Source organism: Eretmochelys imbricata, chromosome 5, assembly GCF_965152235.1.
Source record: "Eretmochelys imbricata isolate rEreImb1 chromosome 5, rEreImb1.hap1, whole genome shotgun sequence".
NCBI classification, from domain to species: Eukaryota; Metazoa; Chordata; order Testudines; family Cheloniidae; genus Eretmochelys; species Eretmochelys imbricata.
This window is the reverse complement of record NC_135576.1, coordinates 46,566,013-46,593,897: the sequence shown is the minus strand read 5'-3', so window position 1 is coordinate 46,593,897 and position 27,885 is coordinate 46,566,013. Positions and strand designations below refer to the sequence as shown.

General features: G+C 42.4%; 1 protein-coding gene, 1 long non-coding RNA gene and 1 other non-coding gene across 8 annotated transcripts in view; 1 reads left to right on the top strand and 2 right to left on the bottom strand.

Annotated features, from left to right (window-relative positions):
• The window catches only part of AGGF1 (angiogenic factor with G-patch and FHA domains 1), a 37,453-nt gene extending 22,786 nt beyond the window's left edge, over positions 1–14,667 (top strand). For all 3 annotated transcript variants that reach the window (XM_077817013.1, XM_077817011.1, XM_077817014.1), the window contains exons 7-14: positions 2,078–2,189; positions 3,475–3,526; positions 7,174–7,275; positions 7,664–7,829; positions 8,338–8,417; positions 9,807–9,934; positions 12,498–12,597; positions 13,502–14,667. In XM_077817013.1, coding sequence (XP_077673139.1) covers positions 2,078–2,189; positions 3,475–3,526; positions 7,174–7,275; positions 7,664–7,829; positions 8,338–8,417; positions 9,807–9,934; positions 12,498–12,597; positions 13,502–13,702 — 941 coding nt within the window. In that variant the 3' untranslated portion in view covers positions 13,703–14,667. The remainder of the gene's footprint in view (positions 1–2,077; positions 2,190–3,474; positions 3,527–7,173; positions 7,276–7,663; positions 7,830–8,337; positions 8,418–9,806; positions 9,935–12,497; positions 12,598–13,501) is intronic.
• Positions 1,590–27,885, bottom strand: LOC144264970 (uncharacterized). 4 transcript variants are annotated; one of them, XR_013346134.1, is made up of 6 exons: positions 27,796–27,885; positions 25,065–25,176; positions 20,449–20,571; positions 16,953–17,064; positions 16,551–16,627; positions 7,294–7,804 (listed from the first exon to the last, which is right to left on the bottom strand). It is a non-coding gene; the product is annotated as an uncharacterized LOC144264970 (long non-coding RNA). The 4 variants fall into 4 exon arrangements; XR_013346136.1 differs by lacking the exons at positions 7,294–7,804; positions 20,449–20,571 and adding an exon at positions 1,590–6,759; XR_013346135.1 differs by lacking the exon at positions 20,449–20,571 and having other exon boundaries at positions 16,944–17,064.
• On the bottom strand, positions 24,031–24,169 carry LOC144265485 (small nucleolar RNA SNORA47). The gene has a single exon (XR_013346301.1). It is a non-coding gene; the product is annotated as a small nucleolar RNA SNORA47 (small nucleolar RNA).

The window sequence follows — 27,885 nt, the reverse complement described above, 5'->3', positions numbered from 1 at the left end:
TGATTCCCAGCTTGCATAAACATACTCGCATTAGCTCTCATCAGAGCTAGTGAGCTAAAAATAGTAGTGTAATTTCAGAGGCATGGGCAGCAGCAGAATGGGCTAGTCACCCCAAGTACGTACCCAAAAGGTTCAGGTGGGTTTGTGCTCAGGGCTGCCCTGACTGCCACTACCCATGCTACCATGGCTGCACTACTGTTTTTAGTGTGCTAGTTCAGATGAGAGCTGGCATGAGTATATGTATGCGACCTGGGAATCGCATACTGAGCTCGTAGTAGTCCTTGCCAAAGTTTCTACATTGTTGGCTCTAGATAGGATAGTACAGTCCCACTGCCAACCTCTAATCTGTGGAAGAGGTCACAAGATCTGCCTTTATGCAGATCCTCTGACCCATAAACATTACCAAAAAGTGCATGGAGGGGCTGCAGTTGTTTTTCAACCCACAGATTTGAGTAGTAGCTACAAGGGCCCTGTACTGCGACCCCATGACCTGGCTACAGTTAGGAAATGTTTCTGTAACATCCCATTTCTTCATTCGGGTTACCCAGACTTTATGTAGATAAAGTGAACTCCATCCTAACTGGTTTAGAACTCTAGTATTATTATTTAATAATGAATCCCATGTAACTGGTATGATAATATATTACAGTTGCATTTAAGAGCATGACTTCAGAGGTAAGTTTTGGATTTCAGTAAACATCAGAATTACATGCATGGTAATGACCATCATGTGCTTTTGGTGTAAATAAAGGCATCCTTAGAACATACTAGTCTGAAAAATGATTGCAAAAATAGCATCTTGGTAATCCGGTGGTTCTTACCTTGTGTCACCTTGATTAATTTTTCTCCTTTTATTCATTAAAAAAATGCTTTTCTAACTATCAACTCTGCAAACTCAACCTAGGATCTGAAAGTCAAGCTCAGTTCTTTCTGGCTTGTGCATCAACACCAGACTAATAAATAAACTGCAGGCTGATTTCTGTCCTTGCATCTGTGCAACCCAGTATCTTCAAATTGTGCCTTTATAGATTCATAGATACTAAGGTCAGAAGGGACCGTTATGATCATCTAGTCTGACCTCCTGCACAACGCAGGCCACAAAATCTCACCCACCCACTCCTGTGAAAAACCTCTCACCTGTATCTGAACTATTGAAGTCCTCAAATCGTGGTTTAAAGACTTCAAGGAGCAGAGAATCCTCCAGCAAGTGACCCGTGCCCCATGCTACAGAGGAAGGCGAAAAACCTCCAGGGCCTCTTCCAATCTGCCCTGGAGGAAAATTCCTTCTCGACCTCAAATATGGCGATCAGCTAAACCCTGAGCATATGGGCAGATTCACCAGCCAGATACTACAGAAAATTCTTTCCTTATTTACACCTGTTCAACTTCATTAAAGACCGTGCTGTTGCACATGTATATCTGAAGACACATAATTTACCCCAGCAATTGGAATTCAGTTAACAGTTCTCTTGATGCACAAGAAGGAACAGAATACAGCTCATTCTCTCTTAACTGCGATAGCTCTGTAGTGCTAAAAAGTACTCAAAACTAAACTTTAGTTACTAAAGCAATCAGATATGACTCTGGATACCAATAAGGAGCACATTTGTTGAATAAGATTATATTTTAGATAGTTCCTTCTCAGAGTAGAACAACATTTTAAACAAAATGTTAATTTGTTTATCTCTAATCGACTATCCCTAAAGACCCATAAATTAATAGCATGTCAATAACTTCTACAAAGTTACTTTTTATGCTGATTGAAGTAAATATGCACTTCAATACATACAAGTAATCAAAGTAGCCCATTCCAACACACTGAGAAAAAATATTTCTGACACTTTGGTCTGGAAACGGACAAATAAGCCTTTTGAAGAATGGCTTAATCAAAGTTGCTCTGTCAGAACTGCTTGTACATTTCATTTGCTAAGATTGACACAGGATTGTGCCGGATAACACCAATCAATTGCAGTTGAGGTATGGCTAAATCCTTTCAAAGCATCTGAAAAGTTAGAGGATTGTGATATCACAGTTGTAGGCTTTGCTTCTTACTAATATTTATTTTTTATAAATATAGATGAAGAGAGAATTTGGCCTCCATGTATCAGAGTAATTGTAATTAGATCACCAGTATTGCAGACTGGATCACTTTATATCATCACAGCTGTTAAAGCTGCTACAATTGGAAGGTAAAATTGACTGGAATCTGTGCAGTCCTGGCTCATGTATAACATTGAAAATTTGTGTGATGAGTCACTAGGTTTGTGTCCATCTTCTTCTACATTAGTAATTCTGAAGTTTTGGTATAGTAATAACCAGTAGATTGCAAATGAGTGCAGTGTGATTGGCTGCAGTGAATTCAGTGAAATCTATTATCACCTCCCGAAAGGTGATAATGACTTTGAGGCCACTAAGTGCCTCTTTCACAAGTAAAAAATATATGTTAGAAATTCAGATTGAAGCATATCAGATATTTATCATGGAACCCTGGTCTCACATTCACATTCCAGTAGAGTTGACTCAACTCTTCATCTCTGAAATACATAAATTGAGTTTATTTTGCTGTGGGTGTCTTTTGGATGAGATCTTCAAAAAGTCCTGTCTGCTCCTTGTGGATATCGGAGTTCTCTTGGATGTATTTTATGCAAGAGTAGTGATATTATGTAAGAGCATTGTTGTTTGCCAACATTTCTCCTCCCTTTCAGTTGTTTAGTGTGCTGTGTGGTAGTGGCATTTCGATGGTGGGATATGTATATAGGATTTGATTCCACAAGCACAGTAAATGGACATTGTAGTATACAACTTTGTAGAGACTGGAATAGCTGGAAATTCCCCCTAACTCTAAACCTACATCCTGAGGTCCTTTACTATCTGTACAGCCACTGATCAGTTCCTACAGCAGGCTCCTAGATTGTGATGACCGTCCGCTACACAGGAATTTTGGCCAAGGGATCCATGTAGTTTATAGTTCCACTAGTCATATCCCCTGTCTGATGCTAAAAATGCACACTTGTGCCCTAAACACTGCTGTAGAGACCCATTGAAGAGCACAAAGGATGCAGGATTCCCCCATGTGGTCTCTCCACAACCAAAGCCATTTTCATACAGGCGTCGTGTGCTTGTGTGGGATCAGCATTTTTCCCTAAGTTTACAGATTCAGCTTAATTATATGTTCATTGTTTGCTCCATGGGTTAGTATTTATAGATGTAACAAGGTACATAACACAATTCTCCCCATCATATATTGCATCACAATAGCTTTGTAAAGCTTCTTAATAGTTCAGAAAGGAAACTTGATATTGCGATTTGTACGAAGTGTGGTTCTCACTGATTATATTAAAAAAAATTTCTTTAAGAAATTATAACACAACCAAATTAGTGTGACATATCTTAAATCTGTCTGGTACCATGATGTAAGTTACATAATTATGTATGACAGAAATCAAGTTAATTAACTATTTACCTGTTTTACAGAGAGAAAGATATGCAGCATACCCTCCAGATTCCTGAAGTTGGAGTCAGTAAGGTAATTCTTAAATTAAGTTATTTTTGTATTGATAGATCAAGAAATTTAAAAGAACCGTGTCAGAAATATAAACCAAAATTTTAGTGTGTGTTTGAGTCTTGCTATTAAAAGAAGTGTTTTTTTTTTAAATGAACTTGTCTTTAAGCAGAGGAATGTTTTTAATAATTTCCCTGCAGTTTTGGAAACAATACCGTCCACATGGATGGGAAACAAAGTAAAACTGACCAAAACCAGGAATTTAATTTCAGTGTCAAAGTGCAGTGAAATGAAAAACTTAAAAATTCACCATATAAATCTTGATTTTTTTTTAAATTCTTTGCATTTAAATAGCTTGTGATAGTAACACAGGAAGGAACTTATTAAATACAATTTTAATCTTGCATTTCCCATTTATTCAAAAGTTTAAAACCTATTACAGCGGTAGGTAATGGAATATTCTGGAAACCTAATTAGGACTTTTTGCTGGTCATATCAATATTCAGATCCCCACAGATGAGTTGAGATCACTAGCTCTTCATATGTTCATCTAATTTATCTTCTAGGTAATTGTTATGTAAAATGAGCTCTGAAGGGGAGAGGAAATTTAGTAGAATTCTCTTCTTTGATACAGGACAATGGAAAAATATTTTTTCCAATTAAGAGATTACCAGAGGCTAATACGATTATATTTTGTTATATACTCACTTTTATTTCACTAACTACCTCAATAAGAAAGTACAGTCCTTAAATTTAGCAGTCTTCATCAAGAAAAGCAGTATGAAGTGAGGACGTTTAGGCTATATAAACACCCTTTACACCTGTAAACAGGCTTCAGACAGAACCAGGTAAGCGGGGCCCTACCAAATTCACAGCCACGAAAAATTTATCACGGACCGTGAAATCTGGTCTTGTGTGTGTTTTACCCTACACTATACAAATTTCATGGGGCGGTCCAGCATTTCTCAAATTGGGGGTCCTGACCGAAAAGGAAGTTGCCGGGGGGGGGGGGGGGTCACAAGGTTATTTTAGGGAGGTCACAATATTGCCACTCTCACTTCCGCGCTGCCTTCAGAGCTGGGCAGCCAGAGAGGGTTGGCTGTTGGCCAGGCACCAAGCTCTGAAGGCAGCACCGCCCCGCCTCCCCCCCCCCAGCAGCAGTGTAGAAGTGAGCATGGCAATACCATACCATGCCATCATTACTTCTGCGCTACTGCCTTCAGAGCTGGGTGGCTGGAGAGTGGCGGCTGCTGACTGAGGGCCCAGCTCTGCAGGCAGCAGCTCAGAAGTAAGGGTGGCCATACCATAGCATGCCATCCTTACTGCTACGCAGCTGTTGGCACTGGCACTGCCGTCGGAGCTGAGCTCCCAGCCAGCAGCTGCTGCTCTCCAGCCGCCCAGCTCTGAAGGCGGCAGCAGCAGTGCAGAAATAAGGGCAGCAGTAACGCAAGCCCCCCACTACAATAACCTTGCAATCCCCCCCACAACTCCTTTTGGGGTCAGGACCCCTACAATTAAAACTCTGTGAAATTTCAGATTCAAATAGCTGAAATAATTAAATTGATTATTTTTAAAATCCTATGACCGTGAAATTTACCAAAGAGGATCGTGAATTTGGTAAGGCCCTACAGATAAGCTATTTAAACAAACTAGGTTCTACCAGTTATCCTTTGCTTCTGGTACCTGAAACACATTTTACTGAATCTGTTCCCTGACCATCACTCCAGTTAATCAACAGTACCATTTATCAGGATGCCAATTAAGTGGTTTCTACTGAAAACAGTGAAATTCCTTTTTCTACTATTAGTATCATAGGGCTGGAAGGGACCTCCTGGGTCATCAAGTCCAATCCCTTACTATTGCAGGCAATCTCATCATATAATCCTGTTTGTAAATGTATCAAGCTCCATCTTAAAACTAGTTAGATTGTTTGCCCCCACTACTCCTATTAGAAGGCAGTTCCAGAACCTCATTCTTCTGATGGTTAAATGATTGGTGACCATTAATGATCTTTTGGGAAGGTATTGTTCAACTCAATACAGAGATGCCATCCCTCCCTATTTTTTTGTAATCCTAATTTTTCATGTAAGTATGAAATTATTAAATAAGTTTAAATCTACAAATTTTGCTAGATGAACTATGCACACTTTATTTATATAGAGAAAAGTGTGGGTCAGTCACTCATCGCCACTTGGGTTTGACCAACACAGCAAATAGTGCCACAGTGGCATTCTTCACCACTACCCCAGTGGCACATGTGCAGACTGTGTAGTGAGGGTCTGACAGGAGGCATGCCACAGTCATTTTTGAATCTTTTGGGGGCACTGCTGGATTCATGGGCCAAGCCACAGGTTACATGTTGCACTTTAGCTGCCCTATGTGAGCTCTGTTGGACGTAGTGTGTGCCAGCAGGCTTCACGTTGAGCATCTGGAGTGTAACACACAGCTTGTGGCTTGAGCTGTGAATCCAGCAACGCAAACCCCACTGACAGTCACCGCAGCTTGCATCCTATCAGATCCAAGCCCAGGACTGGCCAAGGTACTTAAGGGATTTAGGTGGTATTGGAGGGCAGCTTTCCTAGGGCCAACCCTACCATTCTTCCTGCTTGGAGTTGTGGGGTCAGGGGCACAACAAGGGAGGGCCCAGGGAGCCAGGGCCTACTCTTGGCCATAGACTGGGAGGGGAGAGGGATCCTGGTTTCAGAGGGGAGGGGGCAGAGGTTGTGGTTTCTGCAGGAAGGGGAGGAGGAGGATAGAAGGAGAGGCCCCAGTCACTCTAACATGGACAGAATTGCATCTGAAATTCACTGCAAGTGTTCAAATGCTACCCCAGACCCTCTGCCTGTATTTGGCTTTGGTACTTGCTGCTGGTCCAAGCAATCTCCCTAATTTTTTTCATAAACATCCCTAAAATTCTCAGAACAAGATTAGCATTTCTGTCAAGAGCTTTTATTTCTCTGTAACACCATAATTTGTTTTTTTAACTCCTCCTAGTGTGAATAACCAAATTCACCAATTTTTTGTGGACAGTTGAGTTGTTTTAAAATACCTATCATGCAAGAATCTCAAACTGCTTTAATATCATAACACCCATGAGGTCAGGGCTTTTTCTCATTTTCATGGAGAAACTAAGGCAGGGAGGAGTTAAGTGACTTACCAGTGGAACCATAGAAAGTTAGTGGCACTAAGCTGTTTTCCTCCACCTGCAACACATAGCAGCATTTTGTTGCTGTGTGGATCACTTTCACATTTACATCCTTTTTTAAAAAAAGATTAAAATGAGATAATCAAAAAGCTCCAGGGTTAGCATCTTTAAAATAAACTTTAGTTGAATTGTGGTTTATCCTGTTCATAGAATCTAGAGACCGAAAAGATCTGAGGTCATCTTCGTCAATCTCTCTGCCATTATAGGATTGTTCCCTACTGTAAATCTGTACAGCCCAATCAACAAATACAGTTGTGCTGATAATATGGAATTTAGTACGCCAGAAATATTAGGTTTTGTTCATGCACTCCTCAGTTTGGTCAAGTCAGAAAGCCTGCGACAGTGTGACTTGACTTACAATACCAGAGGTATGTTAATAGACCACTAAAATACATCCTGGAATATTAAGATAATATGTAAACTAAATGCTATGCAGTAGAAACATTCTATTTTATCATTTTTCTAGTTTCATGCAGAAGTATATTTTGACCATGAATTGCAAAATTATGTTCTTGTGGATCAAGGCAGTCAGAATGGCACAGTTGTTAATGGAAATCAGATTCTACAGGTGAGCATTGCAACTTACTGTGATTAGAAAACTAGGTACTTATATTGCATTATAGAAAAGTATATCAGTCACATAGTCATTTTAAATGAAATTCTGACTTATAAATCACAGATGATTTTGCTGAGTGGTTTTTCTTCTATGCATTGATCATTTCTTTGCTTCTGCTCAGTTTTTAGGTGTACTTATGATACATTTTCCTATTTATTTTGGATTAGGAATTATGAGAAATTTGTTCCAGTTAAAAATGCAGTTAGATTACCGAGATACCAATTTAAATATACTGAATGACTCACATATAAACAATATTCCTGGAATACATGTAATGGTGAATTTTATCAGTTATTCTAATAAATACAGTTGACAAAATTGTGTAATTCTTTTTCTGTAGCCTAAAACAAAATGTGACCCCTATGTTCTGGAACATGGGGATGAAGTAAAGATTGGAGAAACTGTGCTATCCTTCCACATACACCCTGGCAGTGACACCTGTGACGGATGTGAACCAGGACAGGTCAGAGCACATCTTCGCCTTGATAAGAAAAAGGAATTTTCTGGTAAGTGATGATATTGTTGGATATGGTATTGACAGTAGCTCTTACATAACAAAATTAATTGAGACTGTAAAATAGTTACCCTTTTCCCTAACCAGATAGTTCTGTTTCAAATAGCTATAAAAAAAGAAAATGGTCTGCTGTCAACTGGGTACATTTCTGTACTATGTAGTGTGTGGTGTATTTTCCTCTCAATACATATACATTAAATACATTAAAACATTTTGGTTATTTAGTAGCATTGTGTTCTTGAAATTAACTTGTAACAGAAATACAACATTCTGATGATATCGTTGCAGCTAGCAATTTTTGTTTAGGATCTAGGAACACACAAAACAGAAAGGAATCTTAAATCTATTATATCCAGTCGTTATACTCAGTTGTATTGGTCATTTTAGCAATTGTAGAACACTAGTTAGAACAAAATATTCTATAATATTAATTCTGTCTATACTTCAAAACAGTATTATTTAATTATCCAATTAAATCTGGTCTTGTGGTCTCCCTTTAGGTCCAGCACTGAGCAAAGAAGAGAGAGAATTAGTCAGAAGAAAAGCATTAAAAAAAATACGGGTAAAATATGGTTTACAGGTAAGTTCACAATAAGTGTTTATGAAATGCTTGAAATCTGTGGAGTTTATATTTACTCTGTGATTCCTAGTTTAAATCATAGATTTTAATAGGGAAAGTTTTCAAATATGCAACTTCTTTAAAGTATGTTGGTTTAATGAGAACTTCTAGTCTTACAGGCAGTAATTATAGCTGCTATTTTACAAATATATTTTAAAGAGGAAGAGAAGTAGGTGGGGGAGGTGGACGTTCTTTCATAAAGGCTCAGAAAAAATGACCAATTGTAATGATTTGAGAATAAAGCCAGATTCCTGTCCCTTTGAAGATAAGATATCCTATGATTTTCTTACTACAAGCTGGGAAAGGGGCGCTGCAGTTCAGCACAAACTAGAGTTGGAAGGAGAGAGCCTGAAGAATAAGGAGGGAGAGAAAGGAAAAGCAATGGAGAAGAAATTATGGGAGGGAGATACAGTATTTAAGAAAAAAATTAAACGTCTTTCTTCTTTCCACCATCCCATAAAGAAACACTTGGAGTGTTCTGAAGCTTAGTTGAGGGTTCTTTTAGTCTCACTTAAGCAGTTTATTGTAAAAGATGCCATATATTTTTAATCTGTTTTATTTTTTCCATGTTATAGTACAAAATTGTTTGAGGGGGCATAATACCATTTCAATCAATAGTGTAGCGTATGTATCCATACATATCTATATGCTTTAAAATGTGATGCATATATTGTTCACATACTGTGTATATGTTGTGTGTGTGCATGTATTTACATACACTGGTTGTATTATGTGTATATAATGTGTATATGCATATGTGCATAAGGATATTTTAGAACCCAGCCTTAACATGGAGTCACAACCAGTCCCTCTCTAGTGCACATTCATGTGGGGAATAGGATGTCTTCAGGGTCCCTTTACTTTGGCAGCTAATCAAATGTCACCAATACAATCTGTATAAGTACAGAATTTCTTGTTCATTCTGTAGTAATTGACACTAATGGGCAGCAAGATTTCTGGGACACTATTTAGAGATATAAAATTGTAATACATGAAATTCCCAATGGTTTGTAAATATGGTTTTGTGCTTAATATGAGGAAATTGACTCTTCATGTCAGGAGATCACATGCATTTAATTACAGCAGGAACATGGTACTATAGAGAGATTATATGGTTTTAATTAGACTGGCATAAAACTGATGTACTTGCTAATAACACATTATCATGTGGTAGTGACATGGAACTACTGAAGGAGAATTTTATAGTATTTGGTCATGAGGTTTTGAATTAATAAAATATGGTGAAGCTATTCTAGTTGTTTGCGGAAAAGCAAAACAGGCTTAGAAAAAAGGAGCATTTAAAGCCAGTCACTAATATCTTTCCCTAATGGAATTTTTGTGTATGTAAAGAATACAGACTATGAAGACAACAAAGCAGTGAAAAATCCAAATTACAAAGATAGAGCAGGAAAACGCAGGGAGACCATTGGAAGTGAGGGGACATTTCAAAGAGACGATACTCCAGCTTCAGTCCATGTGTAAGTGTGTAAAATCTTATTCTGTGCTCTGCTAATGCATAGCAAACCTTTCATGCACGTTCATAGGTGGTGATAAAGTGAATTTGTAATGGTAACCTGATTTGATATCATTTGGGCTGAATGTACAGTGAGAGAGCTCAGATTACTGCACTGACTCCCAAATTCACATTAGGCCACCATTAACGCGTGCGCGCACACAGATTTTAATCTAGCATTAAGTTTACTCAAGTGCATTTCTTATCAGCAAAATAAGTTAAAGTCAAGGAAATAACCAGTTACACTACATTAGTATCTACAGCAACCTCACTTCGTATGCCTTATAACTAGGGCCTTACCAAATTCACGGTCCATTTTGGGCAATTTCACGGTCATAGGATTTTAAATATAATTTCATTATTTCAGCTATTTAAATCTGAAATTTCATGGTGTTATAACTGTAGGGATTCTGACCCAAAAAGGAGTTGTGGGGGATCACAAGGTTATTGTAGGGGGGGTTGTGGTCCTGCTACCCTTACTTCTGCACTGCTGCTGGCAGCGGCACTGCCTTCAAAGCTGGGCAGCTGGAGAGAGGTGGCTGCTGGCCAGCAACCCAGCTCTGAAGGCAGAGCTGCCACCACCAGCAGCGTAGCAGTAAGGATGGCATGCTATGATATTGCCACCTTTACTTCTGCGCTGCTGCCTGCAGAGCTGGGCCATCAGTCAGTAGCCACCACTGTCTGGCCGCCCAGCTCTGAAGGCAGCAGTGCGAAGTAAGGGTGGCATGGTATGGTATTGTCATCCTTACTTCTGTGGTGCTGCTGCAGGGTGCTGCCTTCAGAGCTGGGCACCCAGCCAACAGCTGCTGCTCTCCAGCTGCCCAGCTCTGAAGGCAGCGCAGAAGTAAGGGTAGCAATACCGCAACCCCCCTAACCTTTAGACACCCCACCTCCACCCTGCAACTCCCTTTTGGGTCAGAACCCTCAATTTGAGAAATGCTGGTCTCCCCTGTGAGAGCCATATAGAATAGGGTAAAAGCACACAAGACGAGATATCATGGGGGAAGACTAGATTTCATTGTCTGTGATGCATTTTTCATGGCCATGAATTTGGTAGGGCTCTACTTATAACCCATTGTAATATGCACACTTAGATTCCTCACCTCCAACATATAGTCACTCACAGTGCATACAGCCATTTCTTCTAAATCAGAGGTTCTCAACCTTTTTCTTTAAGGCCCCCGCAACAAGCTATAAAAACTCCACGGCTCACCTATGCCATAACTAGTTTTCTGTATATAAAAGCCAAGGCCGGTGTTCGGGGTAGCAAGCAGGGCTGTTGCCGGGAGCCCATGCCGCAGGGGTCCCCACAAAGCTACATTGGTCAGGCTTCAGCCCTGGTGACAGGGCTCAGGTACCGGGCCTTCAGCCCCATGCAGTGGGGTTTTGGCTTTCTACCCTGGGCCCCAGCGAGTCTAATGCTGGCCCTGCTTGGAGGCCCCCTTGAAACCTGCTCAAGGCCCCTTAGGGGGCCCCAGACCCCTCATTGAGAACCACCTTCTAAATCACATTCAGTTTCACGTGCTTAATTACGACAAGTCGTAATCTCACCAAGATTATCATTAAGAGCGGGTTTTAGAGGAATTGAATGTATGCATTCGTGGGGGGCTGTATGTGGAAATTAAAAGAAGCTTGTTGTGGCAAATAAACTTTTAAGAATTTATGAAGTTTGGGTAATAAAATAGGTGAATTGACATTGCTCTGGATGTTAATGTAGACTTAACTGGCAATATCCCTGATTTTAATTATGGTTGCACTTATAGAATATACACTTGAGCCAACCCTAATTTTGAGGCAACAAAGTTTTTTTTTGTTTGCTTTTGTTTTTTTTGTGTGTAGACATTTCTTATTTAAAGAGGAGATTAATGATAAACTCAGGGCATAAGGAAGACCAGGATAATAAAGGTTGTCAAATGGGAGAACTTGCAGATAGGGCACTTGGGATTGGTGGGCAGAGGAAGGTTTTGATGGTGGTCATGATGGAATCAGAGGATGGTGGTTTGGGATGGGGAAACAAGGGGTTTGGGACGTGTAGGGTTTGCAGTGATAGTACTGGGTGTCAAGCTGCCAGGGACTCAGACTGTACAGTGAGGCTCTGTGGAGGCAATTCATTTGGAGAACAAGAGTTACTACTGCTAACTTTTTTACACTTCTGTTCATGAAAATATAGCTCGCCAAGATTGTAATGGTCCCTTCACTTAAAATGGCAATTTTCGCAAAGGGTGACTAACTCTTTTTCGCTAAGCTAGTGTATACTAAAAGTCACTTCATTTCTTGAAACAGATTTTGTCAATGCCAACAAAAATTCAAAGTTTAAACTTTTGCATTGTGTTCAGCATAGTCTGGAGGCAGACATGAACATGTTCAGCCCCTCATACTTGCATATCAAGTAATGGCAAGTGCAATTGCCTAGTTTGCAGGAGCAGCAGTTGTGCACACAGTTGAAAATTTGACCTCAAATACTAGGAATAAAGAGTTAAAATTCTGTTCATCCTTCTCATATTAGCTAACTTTACTTTCCTTTAAAGTGAAATCAGTGATAGCAACAAGGGTCGTAAAATGCTGGAGAAGATGGGATGGAAAAAAGGAGAAGGGCTAGGCAAGGATGGTGGCGGAATGAAGAATCCGGTAGGTTTCTGTGACTTTTGCTTTGCAAGTTACACAAATATAAAAATGCATTTGCATCGAAAATGCTAGTTTCATTGTAAGTCATGAGGAACTTACAGGATTTCAAAGTACTGGATGGGGGGCATTTCAGCAGGGCAGTTACTTTAAATTATAATCAGGTATTTTGAAATTATGTATCAGTAGTTACAGTGCTTCACTGGAAAATGTTAGTGGCGTATACATTGTTGGTTGTTAGGAAATTGAGGTTGGGGCTGGGGTACAGATAACTGAACTACGGATAAGCTATCTTAATGCTTCAAACAAAACCTAGAGGAAGACAGAAGAAATTTCCTTTTTGTTCTCCCTTTTATAGGGAGCATGCAAATATTTGGGTAAGATCCTCTGCTGTGCCCCACAGTGGCATAGCACAGAACTTGCAACCAACAGAGGAGTAGAAAAGGGCTAAGGTGGTTTTAAGCCACCTTTGCACCCTTCCAGTTTTGGGTTGCCATGGAAGAATGCAGACTGGGGAAATAAATATGGGGTTTGGATTTTAGAGTGGTAGGTGTTATATTATGGAATGAGAATCTGGCACTTGCATGGAAATGTAGAGAGTGGACTGCACCTCACATTTAAAAAATATGCTAGTTGCATACATGCTAAAACATCCTCTTACATTTATTTAGATTGTTCAGCATCTAAGAAGTTCAGGGTTTGGGTTTTTGTTTTGGGGGCAGATCACCTCTAAAATGAATTGGGTGAGTAGCAGGCTTTTATCAACATGAAATCAGTGTTCGTGATTTGGGTATTTTATTGTTAGTCAGAACATAGCAGGTTTTTAAATGTTGCAGAGCTTGATAGGTGTACAGTAATGTTGAAGTATTTGTAATGTGGAATCCATAGCACTTTTCAATGTGTTTGACAGATCCAGCTTCAGATACACAAGATGCATGCAGGCTTGGGTACAAGTAGACCAGCTTCTGTTGAAGATGTTCAGATCATCAAAAGCAAGAACAAAAAGAACTGGGATAAAGCAAGAGAGCGGTTTGCTGAAAGTTTCCAGGAAGCTAAAACACAGAAAGATGCACCCAAAGTTATGCCTTGGGTTAGAGGGACAGCAGAATGAAAATACTCAGTCCCAGAGCAGGACAATTCATGTATATAAAGAGTGGGTGAGAGGTTTTTTTTATTTTTTTGCTAAATTAGAAGTTGGGTAATAATATACCTCTGTGAAGAATCTCTTCAAGATTCAGAGATGTATATTAAGATTAAAAAAAGGTGTGAACACTAGTGTAAACCAAATAAGACTATAGTTAAACACACTTTTAAATAAGTAAGCAGTGAATAAATCAGACTGCCAGTTTTGTTTAGAAAGATGTTCAAATGGAAGTACTTGAATGTGATGCTTGTTAAGGTAAGGAATTTTCTTTAAATATTTTTAACACAATAGCCCACTGAAATTAAAACTATTTTCTGATTTGCTTTTAAACTGTTTTTCCAAACTTATGAAGATTATTTTTTTAATGTTCTAACAAGCAAAAAACCCACAAAACAAGGCAAGGGATTTTTAAATGTTGCCTTTTCCTCTCTTGTGAACATTTGGTCCAAATTGCTGTGAAACTTAGCAAGAGGTACATTACAACTAAATTCATACAATTCAGTACTGATCACATGCATCTCAATTTACTCCTCATATATGAAATTAAATTCCTGATATTTTTAACAATCCATGTCTACTTTGTATTTCTAAATACTGTGCTCCATGAAATAAATGTCCACTGTTAGTAAAAGAATAATATTCAGAGGACAGTTTGTAGTAAAGTCTTATTTTCTTCTGTGAAGAATTTGTGAGTGAATCTGTAACATACCATTTAGAAGGGGTATGCTCAGAAACCCACTATCTAGGAGTATTAAAGTATTTATTAGCCTCTTCAGGCTGGCTGTTCTGATACACCCATTGCTGGCAATGGAGTTTATGCCAGGGGGGAAAAAATCAGACTTTCCGTGCACAAGGATTGCAAATCTGAAACTGAAAACTTGATATTTATTGAATGTTCTTAAACACAATAAATGAAATATTGTCAATTTAAATTGTGTGATTCTTGACATTAACTTATGAGTATGTTGGATGTGGGGGTTCTCTTTAAAATTAGGACACTTTCCTAATATCTCTCCATTCAGGTTAAAGGGACCTGATATTGCTGTCACAGGAAAGGAGACCAGTAAGCAGGCATAAAATCCACCTAGTTTACCAGGACTAAACTGTCTAACTGCAAGCAGACTGCTGAGGCCAGAACAGCTGCCAGTTATTCTTCTTAGCATTTCTTATCAGAGTCATCGGAGAGTGTAATAAGAAATAACAATGCTTTGATTACTATTTAATGTTGTAGTTTAAAGCCTTTGTTTAATAATCTGAAAGCAGCTACTGAAAAATGCCTTGCCCAAAGGTAGTATTTTAAACAGTTATGTCTAGAAGTGCTTAGAATGGCTATAGCAACACTGTTCAATTTTATATTAAACTATCTTTGAAGAAATCAAAATATTAAAATTAGTCTTTGTACACAGTATAATATAAATCTACAGGTAAACTGAAGATATCACAATTACCAATACAGTTTAGTGCTAACATTTTCTTTTAAGACTATATTCCACAATAACAAATTAACATAGTCATTTCTGAAGGTGTAGCTCCAGAAGCGTGACTTGTATTCCAAGACATTCTGAACCTTTTGTTATAGTTAAGGGGGAAGCTTAGTTCTCCAAGTACCAAAAAAAAAAATACTGGAAAAATGCAACAAGATTTTGTAAAAATATTTAAGAGATTTTGATCTTACATGAGGAAAGTATTTTCCTTGAAAATAAAAATGTATGCTTGCCCATGCATATGCAATAAGAACCTGGTGAACCTGCACCACCACAACTAAGGAATTACAGATACTATATTTCTCTGCTGCTAGCAAATATTTACTTTTCAGATCAGTGGTTCAAGCATACAATCATGTTAAATGAGTTATGTCCACAAACAGGTGTGCTTGTCCACTTCAAAGGCCCCTTGAAAATTTTTCCTTTGGTATCTGATCCTACAGTTGTCCTCTGTCAAAGCTGAGATGAATACAGCACTGCCTTTTATTTGCCTGTTTCTGCTACCCTTCTGGCATCAGGTAACATTTTCTCACATTTTCTCTCACCCCCTGCCTCCAGGGGATGAGGAGGAAGGTAGCATATGTGAAGCCTCATAGCTTGGTAAAGGAAAGGGAACTATAGTGGGCGGAAAGGACAAATGAAAGACAATGCAGCATTCTTGCAAATCTAGAGTCTTGACAGAAGTATCTGATTTAATATTTAATATCAAGTTCTGGGTACCATTGCAAAGACTAGTCAGATTTACTGTGAAAAGACAGTAGGGTAACTTAAGTATTCAGTTACAATAGAAGCATTAGTTTTCCCTCTTGGATTGCCTTTCCAAAAGTTTGTTAGAACCTAAATCTTAAGTATTACTTACTACAGTTTTAAGAACTGCTGCACTGCCAATATTTTGTAGATATTTAATAGGTGTCCCACAGTTTGCTTTGATTGTACAAGTCAAAAATTCTTCAAAGAGCGTTCAAATTGACTAAAAGCTATTTGAGTTAAATGCAATTTTACAGAGTAATAGCTTTCTCTCTACTCCTCATTCGGGAGAAGAGTTGTGCGTAAAGATATGACCATGAAAACATATCTAACAGTATTGTGTAACTGTCCATTTTTTCTATAATGGATCATCAGTTTCAAGTACTGAATGAACGCACAGAAAAATAAAAAGAAAAGGAGTACTTGTGGCACCTTAGAGACTAACCAATTTATTTGAGCATAAGCTTTCGTGAGCTACAGCTCACTTCATCTCTAAGGTGCCACAAGTACTCCTTTTCTTTTTGCGAATACAGACTAACACGGCTGTTACTCTGAAACCTGACAGAAAAATAAGATACTCATACCTGGGTGAACGTTTTTCATTAAGTGACCATCACACTGCATGCAACCTCTTTGTCCTCAAAGGAAACTTGCACAACACCTTCAAAGACAAGTTTGGAAACTTAATAATTCTGCTAGACATTACCATGGACCATTACTAAACAAACACTGGTTTTATGGCTCATTACGACAATCTAACATCCTACAGCCTGCTAACCCTTAATTGCCCACTCCATGTTAAGTTGTCTTACAGCAGGTGTGCTCTTCCCTCCTCTTCTGCCCCATATGCTTAATAGTCCCAACTGGTATTTAGCTCAGACGTGCTGGTTACCTTCCCCAGACCTGAAGAAGAGCACTGTGAAGCTCAAAAGCCTGTCCCTCCCACCAGCAGAAGCTGTTCCAATAAAAGATATTACCTCACCCACCTTGTCTCCAGCACTTTAAAGATAATTTTCAAAAATGTCAGTTGAATAAGTCAATGTAGGTTTCACAGATTCCAGAGTCTGAGTTTTCATAAGAACCTGTTGGAGTATTACTCTCATATTTGGAGAAGAGCAATAGCAGATAGAAATAGGCTGTGTTAAATAACCATCTTTGTCTAAGTGGGTCTCAACTGGGGTAGATGTACCCCTGAGGGTACATAGTGGGGTACAGTACATCAGCTCATCTAGTTATTTGCCAAGTTTTACAACAGGCTACATAAAAAGCATTAGCGAAGTCAGTACGAAATAGAAATTCATATAGAAATGACTAGTTTATATTGCTCTGTATGAGCGCTGTCAATTACAGTTAACTAACATGATTAACTCAAAATTAATCATGATTAAAAAATAGTCTTGATTAATCAGTTTAATTGAACAGTTAAACAATAGAATACCAATTGAAATGTATTAAATATGTTTTGATGTTTCTACATTTTCAAATATATTGATTTCAATTACAACACCGAATACAAAATGTACAGTGCTCACTTTATATTTTTGATTAAATATTGCACTGTAAAAATGACATAATATTTTTCAATTTACCTCATACAAGTACTGTAGTGCAATCTCTATCATGAAAGTGCAATTTACAAATAGATTTGTTACATAACTGCTCTCAAAAACAAAACAATGTAAAACTTTAGAGCCTACAAGTCCACTCAGTCCTACTTCTTGTTCAGCCAATCGCTCAAACAAGTTTTTTACATTTACAGGAGATAATGCTGCCCGCTTCTTGTTTAGAGTGTCCTCTGAAAGTGAGAATAGATGTTCTCTTGGCACTGTTTTAGCCAGCGTCGCAAGATATTTATGTGCCAGATGTGCTAAAGATTCATGCTTCAAACACTATTCCAGGGGACATGTGTCCAGGCTGATGGTGGGTTCTGCTCAATAACAATCCAAAGTAGCACAGACCAACATGTTCATTTTCAACATCTGAGTCAGATGCCACCAGCAGAAGGTTGATTTTCCTTTTTGGTGGTTTGGGTTCTGTAGTTTCCACATCCAGAGTGTTGCTCTTTTAAGACTTCTGAAAGCATACTCCACACCTTGTCCCTCTCAGATTTTGGATTGAGTGCTGTAGCTATCTTTAGAAATCTCACAGTGGTACCTTTGTTTTGTGTCAAATCTGCAGTGAAAATGTTTTTAAAACAAATATGTGCTGGGTCATCATCTGAGACTGCTATAACATGAAATATATGGCAGAATGTGGGTAAAACAGAACAGGAGACACAATCTCTCCCAAGGAGTTCAATCACAAATTTAATAAACACTTTTTTTTTTAAACGAGCGTCATCAGCATGGAAGTATGAGCTCTGGAATGGTGGCCGAAGCATGAAGGGGCATGTGAATGTTTACATGCCAGATATGCTAAATATCTTGCAATGGCAGCTACAACAGTGCAATCCAAACACCTGTTCTCACTTTCAGGTGATATTGTAAATAAGAAGCTGAGCTTTCTTTGATCCCTGCACCAGGGGCACTGATTGAGGGACTCAAGGCATACCTCGCTGGTGGAATGGGGCAGACCCTCTGGGGTAGCTCTGGCTCAAAGCGAGGTTCCCTGACTGCAGGACAAGTCCCAGTACTGGTGGTGCCAGCTACATTATCAGCACTGAAACCTGCCCCATGGCCCCAAGGGCAGCAGCTGGCACCCCAGGGGGTTCACCCAACATTCCCAGGCTGCCCGATCTGTGTCGGGAGCCTCAGAGGCCAGCGGCCTCAGTATCCCGTCCCCCTCTGGTACTCGAGGCTTCAGGGGGTAAAACCTCACAGGGCCAGGAGGACCTAGGGAAGCGAACTGCTGGACCACCAATGGATATGGAGGTTCCCGCAGCATCATCCTTGTTGTCGCCAGACGAGGCTACCAAGGGGCCCACTCTCCTTGTTCCTCAGGAAGGTGCCAAGGTGCACCAGGAACTTTTGAAGAGGGTCTCTTCTAACCTGGAGCTTCAGGCAGAGGAATTGGAAGAGCCCTCGGACTCTGATGTCCTATGTCCTAGGCCCTACCCCTTCATGAAGGGGTCTCCAAATATCACTAATGCCCTGTGGCAGACCCCCTCTTCCCTGGCCCTGTCTCTAAAAGGGCCAAACGTAAGTACTTTATGCCAACTAAAGGGCATGAGTACCTATACTCCCACCCAGCCCCCAATTCTCTTGTGGTTGAGGTGGTGAACCACAAGAGGAGGCAGGGACAACCTAGGGCCACCCCCAAAAATAAAGACTCAAGGAGGCTGGATCTTTTCGGGCAAAAGGTTTATTTGTCTTCCAGCCTTCAGCTGAAAGTAGCTCACCATCAAGCCCTCCTTAGCCAATATGATTTCAATAGGTGGCAAGCCATAGCCAAGTTCAAAGGGTCACTCCCTCAGGCTTCCCAAGAAGGAGTTCCGAGCAATTCTCGATGAGGGCACGACGGCGGCCCTCCAGGCAGCACTGGATGGTGCTGATGCTGCTGCCTGCACCATGGCTTCCGCTATTTGCATTCGGCGAGTCTCTTGGCTACTCCTCTGGGTTGTCCACAGAGGCCCAGAAGTCATTGCAGGACCTGCCCTTCAATGGCAGGGCCCTATCTGCGGAGCAAACAGACAGCAAGTTGCATAGCCTCAAGGACTCCCACACCACCCTGAAAACCCTGGGTGTCTATGTCCCAGCCCTGACGCGTAAGCGGTTCAAACTGCAGCAACCTCAGGGCCAGGGGAGCCAGCCTCAGCAGGACAAGGCCCATAAACAAGCCAAGGGCTACAAGCGCCGCCCGAACCACCCACCTCCACCCTCTGCCCAGTCGGGCTCAACCCGTAATAAGAAGGCGGCCAAACGGTCATTTCGAGAGTATGCCCAAGGGTGACCTACCAGACTATTCCCCGGATCCACCTTTCCCAGTGTTTTCCAACCACCTTTCCTCCCAGCTTGGACTGCTATAACTTCGTACCACTGGGTCCTCACCACAGTGGAACAGGGTTATACTCTCCAGTTCCTTTCTACCCCACTTCCCACCCACCTTCCCCATCCCTCTTCAGGGACCCCTCTCATAAGAGTCTCCTCATGCAGAAGGTAGAGGGGTTACTACAGCTGGATGCGGTGGAAGAAGTTCCTCTTAAGTACAGGAACAAGGGGTTCTATTCCTGGTACTTTTTTAATCCTAAAGACCAAGGGCGGTCTACAGCCCATCCTGGACCTGCGAGACCTCAACAAGTACCTACAGAAGCTAAAGTTCCGCATGGTCTCTCTGGCTTCTATTATCACCTCCCTGGATCCGGGAGGTTGGTATGCCGCCCTTGACTTGAAGGATGCATACCTCTACATAGCGATCTTTCAAGGACACAGACGCTTCTTCTGGTTTACGATGGGGCCCCACCACTACCAGTTTATGGTCCTCCCATTCTGCCTGGCAACAGCACCAAGGGTGTTTATCACATGCATGGCGGTGGTAGTGGCTTACCTCATGCGCCGGGGTATCCAGATCTACTCGTACCTTGACGACTGGCTTGTCAAGGGCAGTTCCAGGTCTCAAGTCCAAAGGGATGTTGCAGTGCTTCAAGCCACATGCCACTCTCTGAGCCTACTGGTGAACGACAAAGTCAACATTAGTGCCAGTGCAGAGGACAGAGTTCATCGGAGCAGTCCTCTACTCTACCTGTGCCAGAGTGTTCCTGCCGCTGGAAAGGTTCCACATGATGGTGAACCTCGTCACAGAAGTTTCCACGTTCCCACTGACTACAGCCAGGGTCTGTCAGCAGCTGCTGGGCCACATGGCAGTGTGCACTTATGTGGTCCATCATAGCAGGCTCCAGATGCGGCCCCTGCAACAATGGCTGGCGATGGTCTATTCCCAGTCCTGAGACCCCCTGGAAAAGGTAGCTACCATTCCCCAGGTAATACTCACCTCGCTGATGGTGGACAGTCCTTGCGGGGGTTCCATTCAACAACCCTCCTTACACCATCAAGTTGGCGTTGGATGCCTCGGACCTCGGCTGGGGGGTCGCATCTCGGCAACCTCCAGACACGGGCTGTGGTCCCCAGAGGAGGTGTGGTTACAAGTAAACCTCAAAGAGCTCCAAGCAGTCCGGCTGGCATGCAGAGTCTTTTTGCCCCACCTGTCAGGGAAGGTGGTACGAGTCCTGATGAACAACACAGCCTTAATGTTCTACATCAACAGACAATGGGGAGTGCACTCGCTGGCTCTCTGGCAGGAGGCGCTCTGTGAGACTTCTGCATCAGCCATGAAATCCACCTGGAAGCTTGTCACCTTCCTGGCAAAAGGAATACACTGGCAGACTAGCTTAGCAGAGACTTCTCCTCTCGCCACAAATGGTCACTCCATCCAGAGGTAGCCTGCATGATCTTCCAATGGTGAGGAACTCCCCAAGTGGACCTGTTCGCTACCAGACAGAACAGGAAATGCCACGAGTTTTGTTCTCGACAGGGTCTGAGCCAGGGCTCTCTCTCTGATGCCTTCCTCCTGTCATGGTCAGGGAGCCTAATCTATGCATTTCCTCTGATTATGCTCATCAGCAGGGCCCTTGCAAAGACTGAGAGGCCAGGCGCAGGTTATCATGATTGCCACAGCATGGTCTTGCCAGCATTGATTCAGCATGCTCAGGAGCCTGTCAGTGGCCCCACCCTGGCCCCTGCCCAACCGACCGGACCTGCTGTCACAGGACCACAGTCGGCTCTTACACCCCAACCTTGCGTCCCTCCACCTCTCGGCATGGATGCTGTGTGGCTGAACCTGGAGGAGCAGACCTGTTCAAAAGGACTCCAACAGGTCCTCTTGGAAAGTAGGAAGCCCGCAACTAGCCTGACTTACCTGGCCAAGTGGACGAGGTTTTCCTGCTGGGGGTCCAAATGGGGCATCTCTCCCTCATGTTCCTCCATACAGGCTGTCCTGGACTACCTGCTCCATTTGAGGAACCAGGGCCTGGCACACACTTCCATTAGAGTGCATCTTGTGGCCATCTCTGCTTTTCACCCGCCGATCCAAGGACAGATGGTGTTCTTCCATGACATGACTGTCAGATTCTTGAGAGGACTGGAGAGACTCTTTCCGCAGGTGTGGGCTCCCATCCCACAGTGGGATCTTAACTTGGTCCTCTCTAGGCTCACTGGCCCGCCCTTTGAACAACTGCGTTCCTGCTCCCTTTCCCATCTGTCATGGAAGGTTGCGTTCCTGGTGGCAGTGACATCAGCAAGACGGGTCTCGGAAATTAAAACTTTGACCTCAGAACCGCCGTACACGGTCTTCTACAAAGATAAGGTCCAGTTGTGGCCCCACCCAGCCTACCTGCCAAAGGTGGTCTCCGCCTTCCATATGAACCAGGACATCTTCCTCCCGGTGTTCAGTCCCAAACCGCACAAGAGCAGTGAAAGGCATCTTCATGCACTGGGCGTCCGGAGGGCCTTGGCATTTAAATTAGAACATACCAAGCCTTTCTGTAAATTGACTCAACTCTTCATTGCTACAGCGGATAAAATGATGGGTCATCCAGTGTCCTCGCAGAGGATTTCCAGTTGGATCACCTCATGCATAAGGACCTGTTACGACCTGGCAGGGGTTCTGCTGCCGCCAGTTGTCAGAGCCCACTCGATGAGAGATCAGGTATCTTTGGTGGCCTTCCTGGCACACATCCCTGTAAAGCCACAACATGGTCCTCTGTCCATACATTTACCGCTCATTATGTCATCACTCAGCAGGCCAGGGATGACACTGGGTTCGGCAGAGCTATGTTGCAATCTACACATCCGTGAACTCCTACCCACCTTCAGGGGTACTGCTTTGGAGTCACCTAATATGAAATGGCCATGACTGGTAACTGGTGTTCTTCGAGCTGTGTTGCTCATGTCCATTCCATGACCCGCCCTCCTTCCCCACTGTCAGTTTCCTGCAAGAAGGAACTGAGGGTGGGGGGAGCTGGCAGCGTCCCTTATATCACGCCATGCGAGTGCCACTCCAGGGGGTGCCAGAGTCAGTCCCCTATGGATACTGCTGAGGGAAAAACTTCCAGCGGCAGTGCATGTGGCGAGCTAGGGTGACCAGACAGCAAGTGTGGAAAAATCGTGATGGGGTGAGAGGTAATAGGAGCCTATACGAGAGAGACCCAAAAATCAAGACTGTCCCTATAAAAATCGAGACATCTGGTCACCCAATGGCGAGCACAAACACCTAATATGGAATGGACATGAGCAACTCATCTTGAAGAACACCAGTTACAGAAAAGGTAACTGTCTTATCTCCTGCAAATGTAACCAAACTTGTCTGTCTGAGCAATTGGCTGAACAAGAAGTAGGACTGAGTGGACTTGTAGGCTCTAAAGTTTTACTTTGTTTTATTGTTGAGTGCAGTTATTTTTTGTACATAATTCTTAAGTTCAACTTTCATGATAAAGAGATTGCACTATGATACTTGTATTAGGTGAATTGAAAAATACTATTTTTGTTTTTCACAGTGCAAATATTTAATCAAAAATATAAAGTGAGCACTGTACACTTTGTATTCTGTATTGTAATTGCAATCAATATATTTGAAAATGTGGAAAACATCAAAAATTAAGTAAATGGTATTCTATTACTGTTTAACAGCTCGATTAATCGCAATTAATATTTTAAATCACTTGACAGCCCTACTCTGTATACTGTACACTGAAATGTAAGTACAATATTTATATTCTAATTGATTTTATAACTATATGGTAAAAATGAGTCATCAATTTTTCAGTACTAGTGTGCTGTGACACTTCTCTATTTGTCTGATTTTGTAAGCAAGTAATTTAAGTGAGGTGAAACTTGGGATACACAAAACAAATCAGACTCCTGAAAGGGGGACAGCCACTGGTTTAAACAGGCTACTGTATCTAGTTCCCTATTCAGTGCTTAGTCATAATTCACTGAATTGAATGGGACTATGGCTTAAGTAGAGTGCTAAATAGGGCTCTTGGCTAGAGAATCTACTCCCTTAAACTTATCACTATAAAGAATATTTTCCAAACCAATTAAGCTCAAGTAAAACAGTCATCCGGCTATGCAAGCCATATATGCAAAGGCAGTATTGTTTCCCCTCAACTTAGGAGAGGAACATGGGTTGCTTTTGCACTATTTTAATCTTGGAGGCTATAACCAGTAAGAACCAGTACAGGATATAACTGCCTTACCTTCTCAGTCCTCCATAAATATTGATGGTCTTTCTAATGTTAAGAAGACCCATACCATTTCATCATCACCAGTTACATAAGTTATTTTTCCCCAGCACCAGGCATGAAAACTGACAAGTAAGAATACCGAGCACCAATAAATTTCACTGGAAGCATTACTTTGCACATCAGTCGGAATGCTTTTTCTAAAGCCTGCCATAAAATAGTGAAAGAGTAACACTGAAGAATATGGAAATATCTGAAGACAGCTATTAGACAAAACTAGGATGGGGGAAATTAACAGCACTACCATTATTCACTTGAAACTCAGGACAGCACCCCCTTCTGTGTATGTTTGGATCCATACTAGCATTTCAGAAAAGGCTCAGCAGTGTCGTATACTTGCAAAGCATTTTTCCAAGACACATACACAACACAGAATACAAATCCCTATGTATTCAGGCAGCTGCCCCAATCAGCTGTATCAGATACCCATTACTGACTGATCTTAATGGCTGAAAAAGTAGAGAGACTGACACCAGGATGAGATGTGGGAGTAGAGCATCTGTTTAAGAGGGGATGAACTATGATTGTAGAAAGTTGCAGACCAATATATTTTCTGTTACAAGAATGTGTATACATGATATCCTCACATTGCCAAATAGGATCATGCAATCAAAATTTCTGCATTCTTGTTTCCCTATGGTCAACATTTTTGGTGCAAATACATGCTGAGACAGACAGAAACTGTCTCTTCAAACAAAGAAAGCTCAGCAAAGCACCTAGACAGAGGGCTGTGAAGGGTGCCGATTTATATAATAAATAAAATATTGGTTCAGAACTATTATGTCGTGTACATAGATTGCTTATGTAACTACATGTTCTACTGGTGTTATCTTCATGTTCCCCCCTAGTGTTTGTGAATACTCACTTGTTGCATCTTGTTTTCAATTAAAGTGAAAGGAGCTAGGACCTGTCATCTAACAGCTTTGTACAACACCTGATACAATTGTACCTCAATCCTGATGGACCTTTGGGCACCTCTGTAATATAAACAGATAATGAATTGTTAGCGAAAGATACCTTTTTGTCCAGACATACTGTCTCTTGGAATGTTTCATTTTAATACAGTACTTGGGGTGCATTTCTTGGCTTTTCTGTAGCTTTTTAGGCCTCTTCAGGCCTGTAAAAACCAAATTGTAGAAGGTAAGCAAAGAGCACAAAATGCTATTTAGCAAACAAGACTAGGATGCAAGTCTAATAATGAATAAAAAGGAAGTAAAATATATATTAAAAAAAAGAGTAACCCAAACATGGTGTTCAATTCTGTACTGCTGAAGCCAATTGGAAAACTCCCCTCAATTTCCACTGGAGCAGAAACAGACCCTAAATTTTCATTTATTTATTCCAAAAAGGCAGCTGTGATGATTGCTAGCATTCTACACTTGAGATGATCACATGACCCAAACCAGTTCTAACTGAAATACCAGTACATTTCCAGCAAAGAATTATTAGCCCAAAGGGCTAAAGTTGTAGTCAATGGGCATTTATACAGACTGGCCACTTCTCACAATTTTATCATCAGTCCCATGGCATTTGGCATTTTTAGAGCTCCAGCTTCTGAGGTCAGGTGAGATTACATTAGAACAGCAGTGGGCAAAATACAGCCTATGGGCCGGATCCAGCCCCTCTAACATTTCTGTGCGGCCTCCTCTGCCACCTCACAATCTCTGAGTCTGAGCCACTAAAAGTCCCGCGGGGCGCTCAGGCAGGCTGCCTGCCTGCTGTGGCCCCATGCCGCTCCTGGAAGCATCTGGCTGCTGCTAGCACATTTCTGCCTGCCCCTGGTGGGGGGAAGGCAGCTCAGTTCATTGCCCCTGCCCCCAGCACCATCCCCACAGCTCCCATTGGCCAGAAACTGGCCAATGGGAGCTGCGGGCATAGGCACCGACTTCTTCTGCCACTGGTGAGTGCTTGACCCCCCGCCCCTACCCCCATTCTAACCCCTTTCCCAACTCCACCCCATCCCTGCCCCTATTCGACTCCTTTCCCAAATCCCCACCCGGGCCCTGCCTTCTCCCCTGAGTGCGCCACGTTCCTGCTCCTCCCCCCTAGAGCTTGCTACAGCTGTTTGGCAGTGGCATGCGCTGGGAGGGAAGGAAGAGTGGAGATTTGGCGCACTGGGAGGAGGTGAAGTGAGGGGGCGGGGAGCTTGGCTGCCCGTGGGTGCAGAGCACTCCCTAATTTTTCCCCGTGGGTGTTCCAGCCCCAGAGCACCCATGGAGTCAGCGCCTATGGCTGCGGGGATGGTGCTTGCGGGCACAGGCAGCGCACGGAGACCCACCCTCCCCGCAAGGGTTGCACAGAGATGTGCCAGCAACAGCCGGCCACAGCCACTTCCGGGAGCGACGTGGGGCCAGGGCATGCAGGCAGCCTGCCTGAGCCTTGCTGCGCTGCTGGCCGGGAGCCGCCTGTGGTAAGTGCCTCCTGACCAGAACCTGCACCTCGCACCCCCTCCTGCACCCCAACCCCCTGCCCCAGGTCAGAACCCTCTCCTGCACCCAAACTCCCAGACCCCTCACCTGCATCCCAACGCTCTGCACCAGCGCAGAGCTCCCTCCTGCACCTAAATTCCCTCCCAGACCCCGCTTCCCCTCCATTAATATAGTAGAAATGTGCAGCCTGTGATGACTTACCAAAATTCATGGAGTGGCCCCCCTGTGAAAATTATTGCCCACCCCTGCATTAGAATCTCGGCTTTCATTAATATATATATTTCTAGCCTTCATGATGCTAGATAAAAGCTTGAAGATGTGAACCCTAGAGGTCACATACCAAAAGGTATGGGGAGGGGGGAACACTTTTTTTAAAAAAATCATGATTTTAAGCTAGTCATGACTTTTGAATGCTTGCAGTTGGCAATGCTGCTCAGTGGCAACAGTTTTCCCAAATCTTCGTTGCAGTTTTCACAGCTGACTAGGGAATTTAGCTTCACAATTCCCATGAACTTCAAAGGGAACTGTGCAGCAAAATCCCCATACCTCCTCTTGAAATTGATGTTAGGAGGCTTCGAAAATTTCAGCTCTTAAATCCATTCTCTATATTAAGATACACTTGTAAACAATCCAACTGAGTTTTTTTTTAACATTTTAACATCTAAACTTCGAGTTTTTGAGGGTTACTGGCGCAAGTTGTTGAGCCAAAGCTGCTTTCTTGTCCTGAGTTGAATATAGCAGCGTCCCTATACTAATTTCATTTGCTCCATTCCCAAATAAAACAGGATCCAGCTGCAATCTGCAAAAAAAATCTCCCTAATCCCACCAGGCCGCAGGTCCCCTCCCTTGGCACTGCACAAGATTCTGAACTCAGTGAACTCCAATCGGAAAGGGAGTGGAAACGCTTCCTGGTTTGCGGAATTACAGAGCTGCAGCCCCTTGCTTTCTGCACAGCAGACTTCAGTTTACATTGTTCAAACTCCTTAAGGCCTTGGTGCAAACCTAGCTAACAACACTGGCGGGCCTAAGCAACTCAGAGCAGGCTGCCGCCAGGACTTCAGAACTCCCCACAGGCCACAGCACAGCACTCTGCACATGGTCCCATACCACCCTCCGTGCCCGCCCCGGGGCTCTGCAAACTCCCATCGGCACGGCTGGAGCGCTGACCTGCACCGGCAGCCTTGAGCTAACCCGAGGGGCGAAGAGACCTGGCAGACACCCTGTGCTCCGCAGCTGCCGCCTGGAGACATTTTCTTT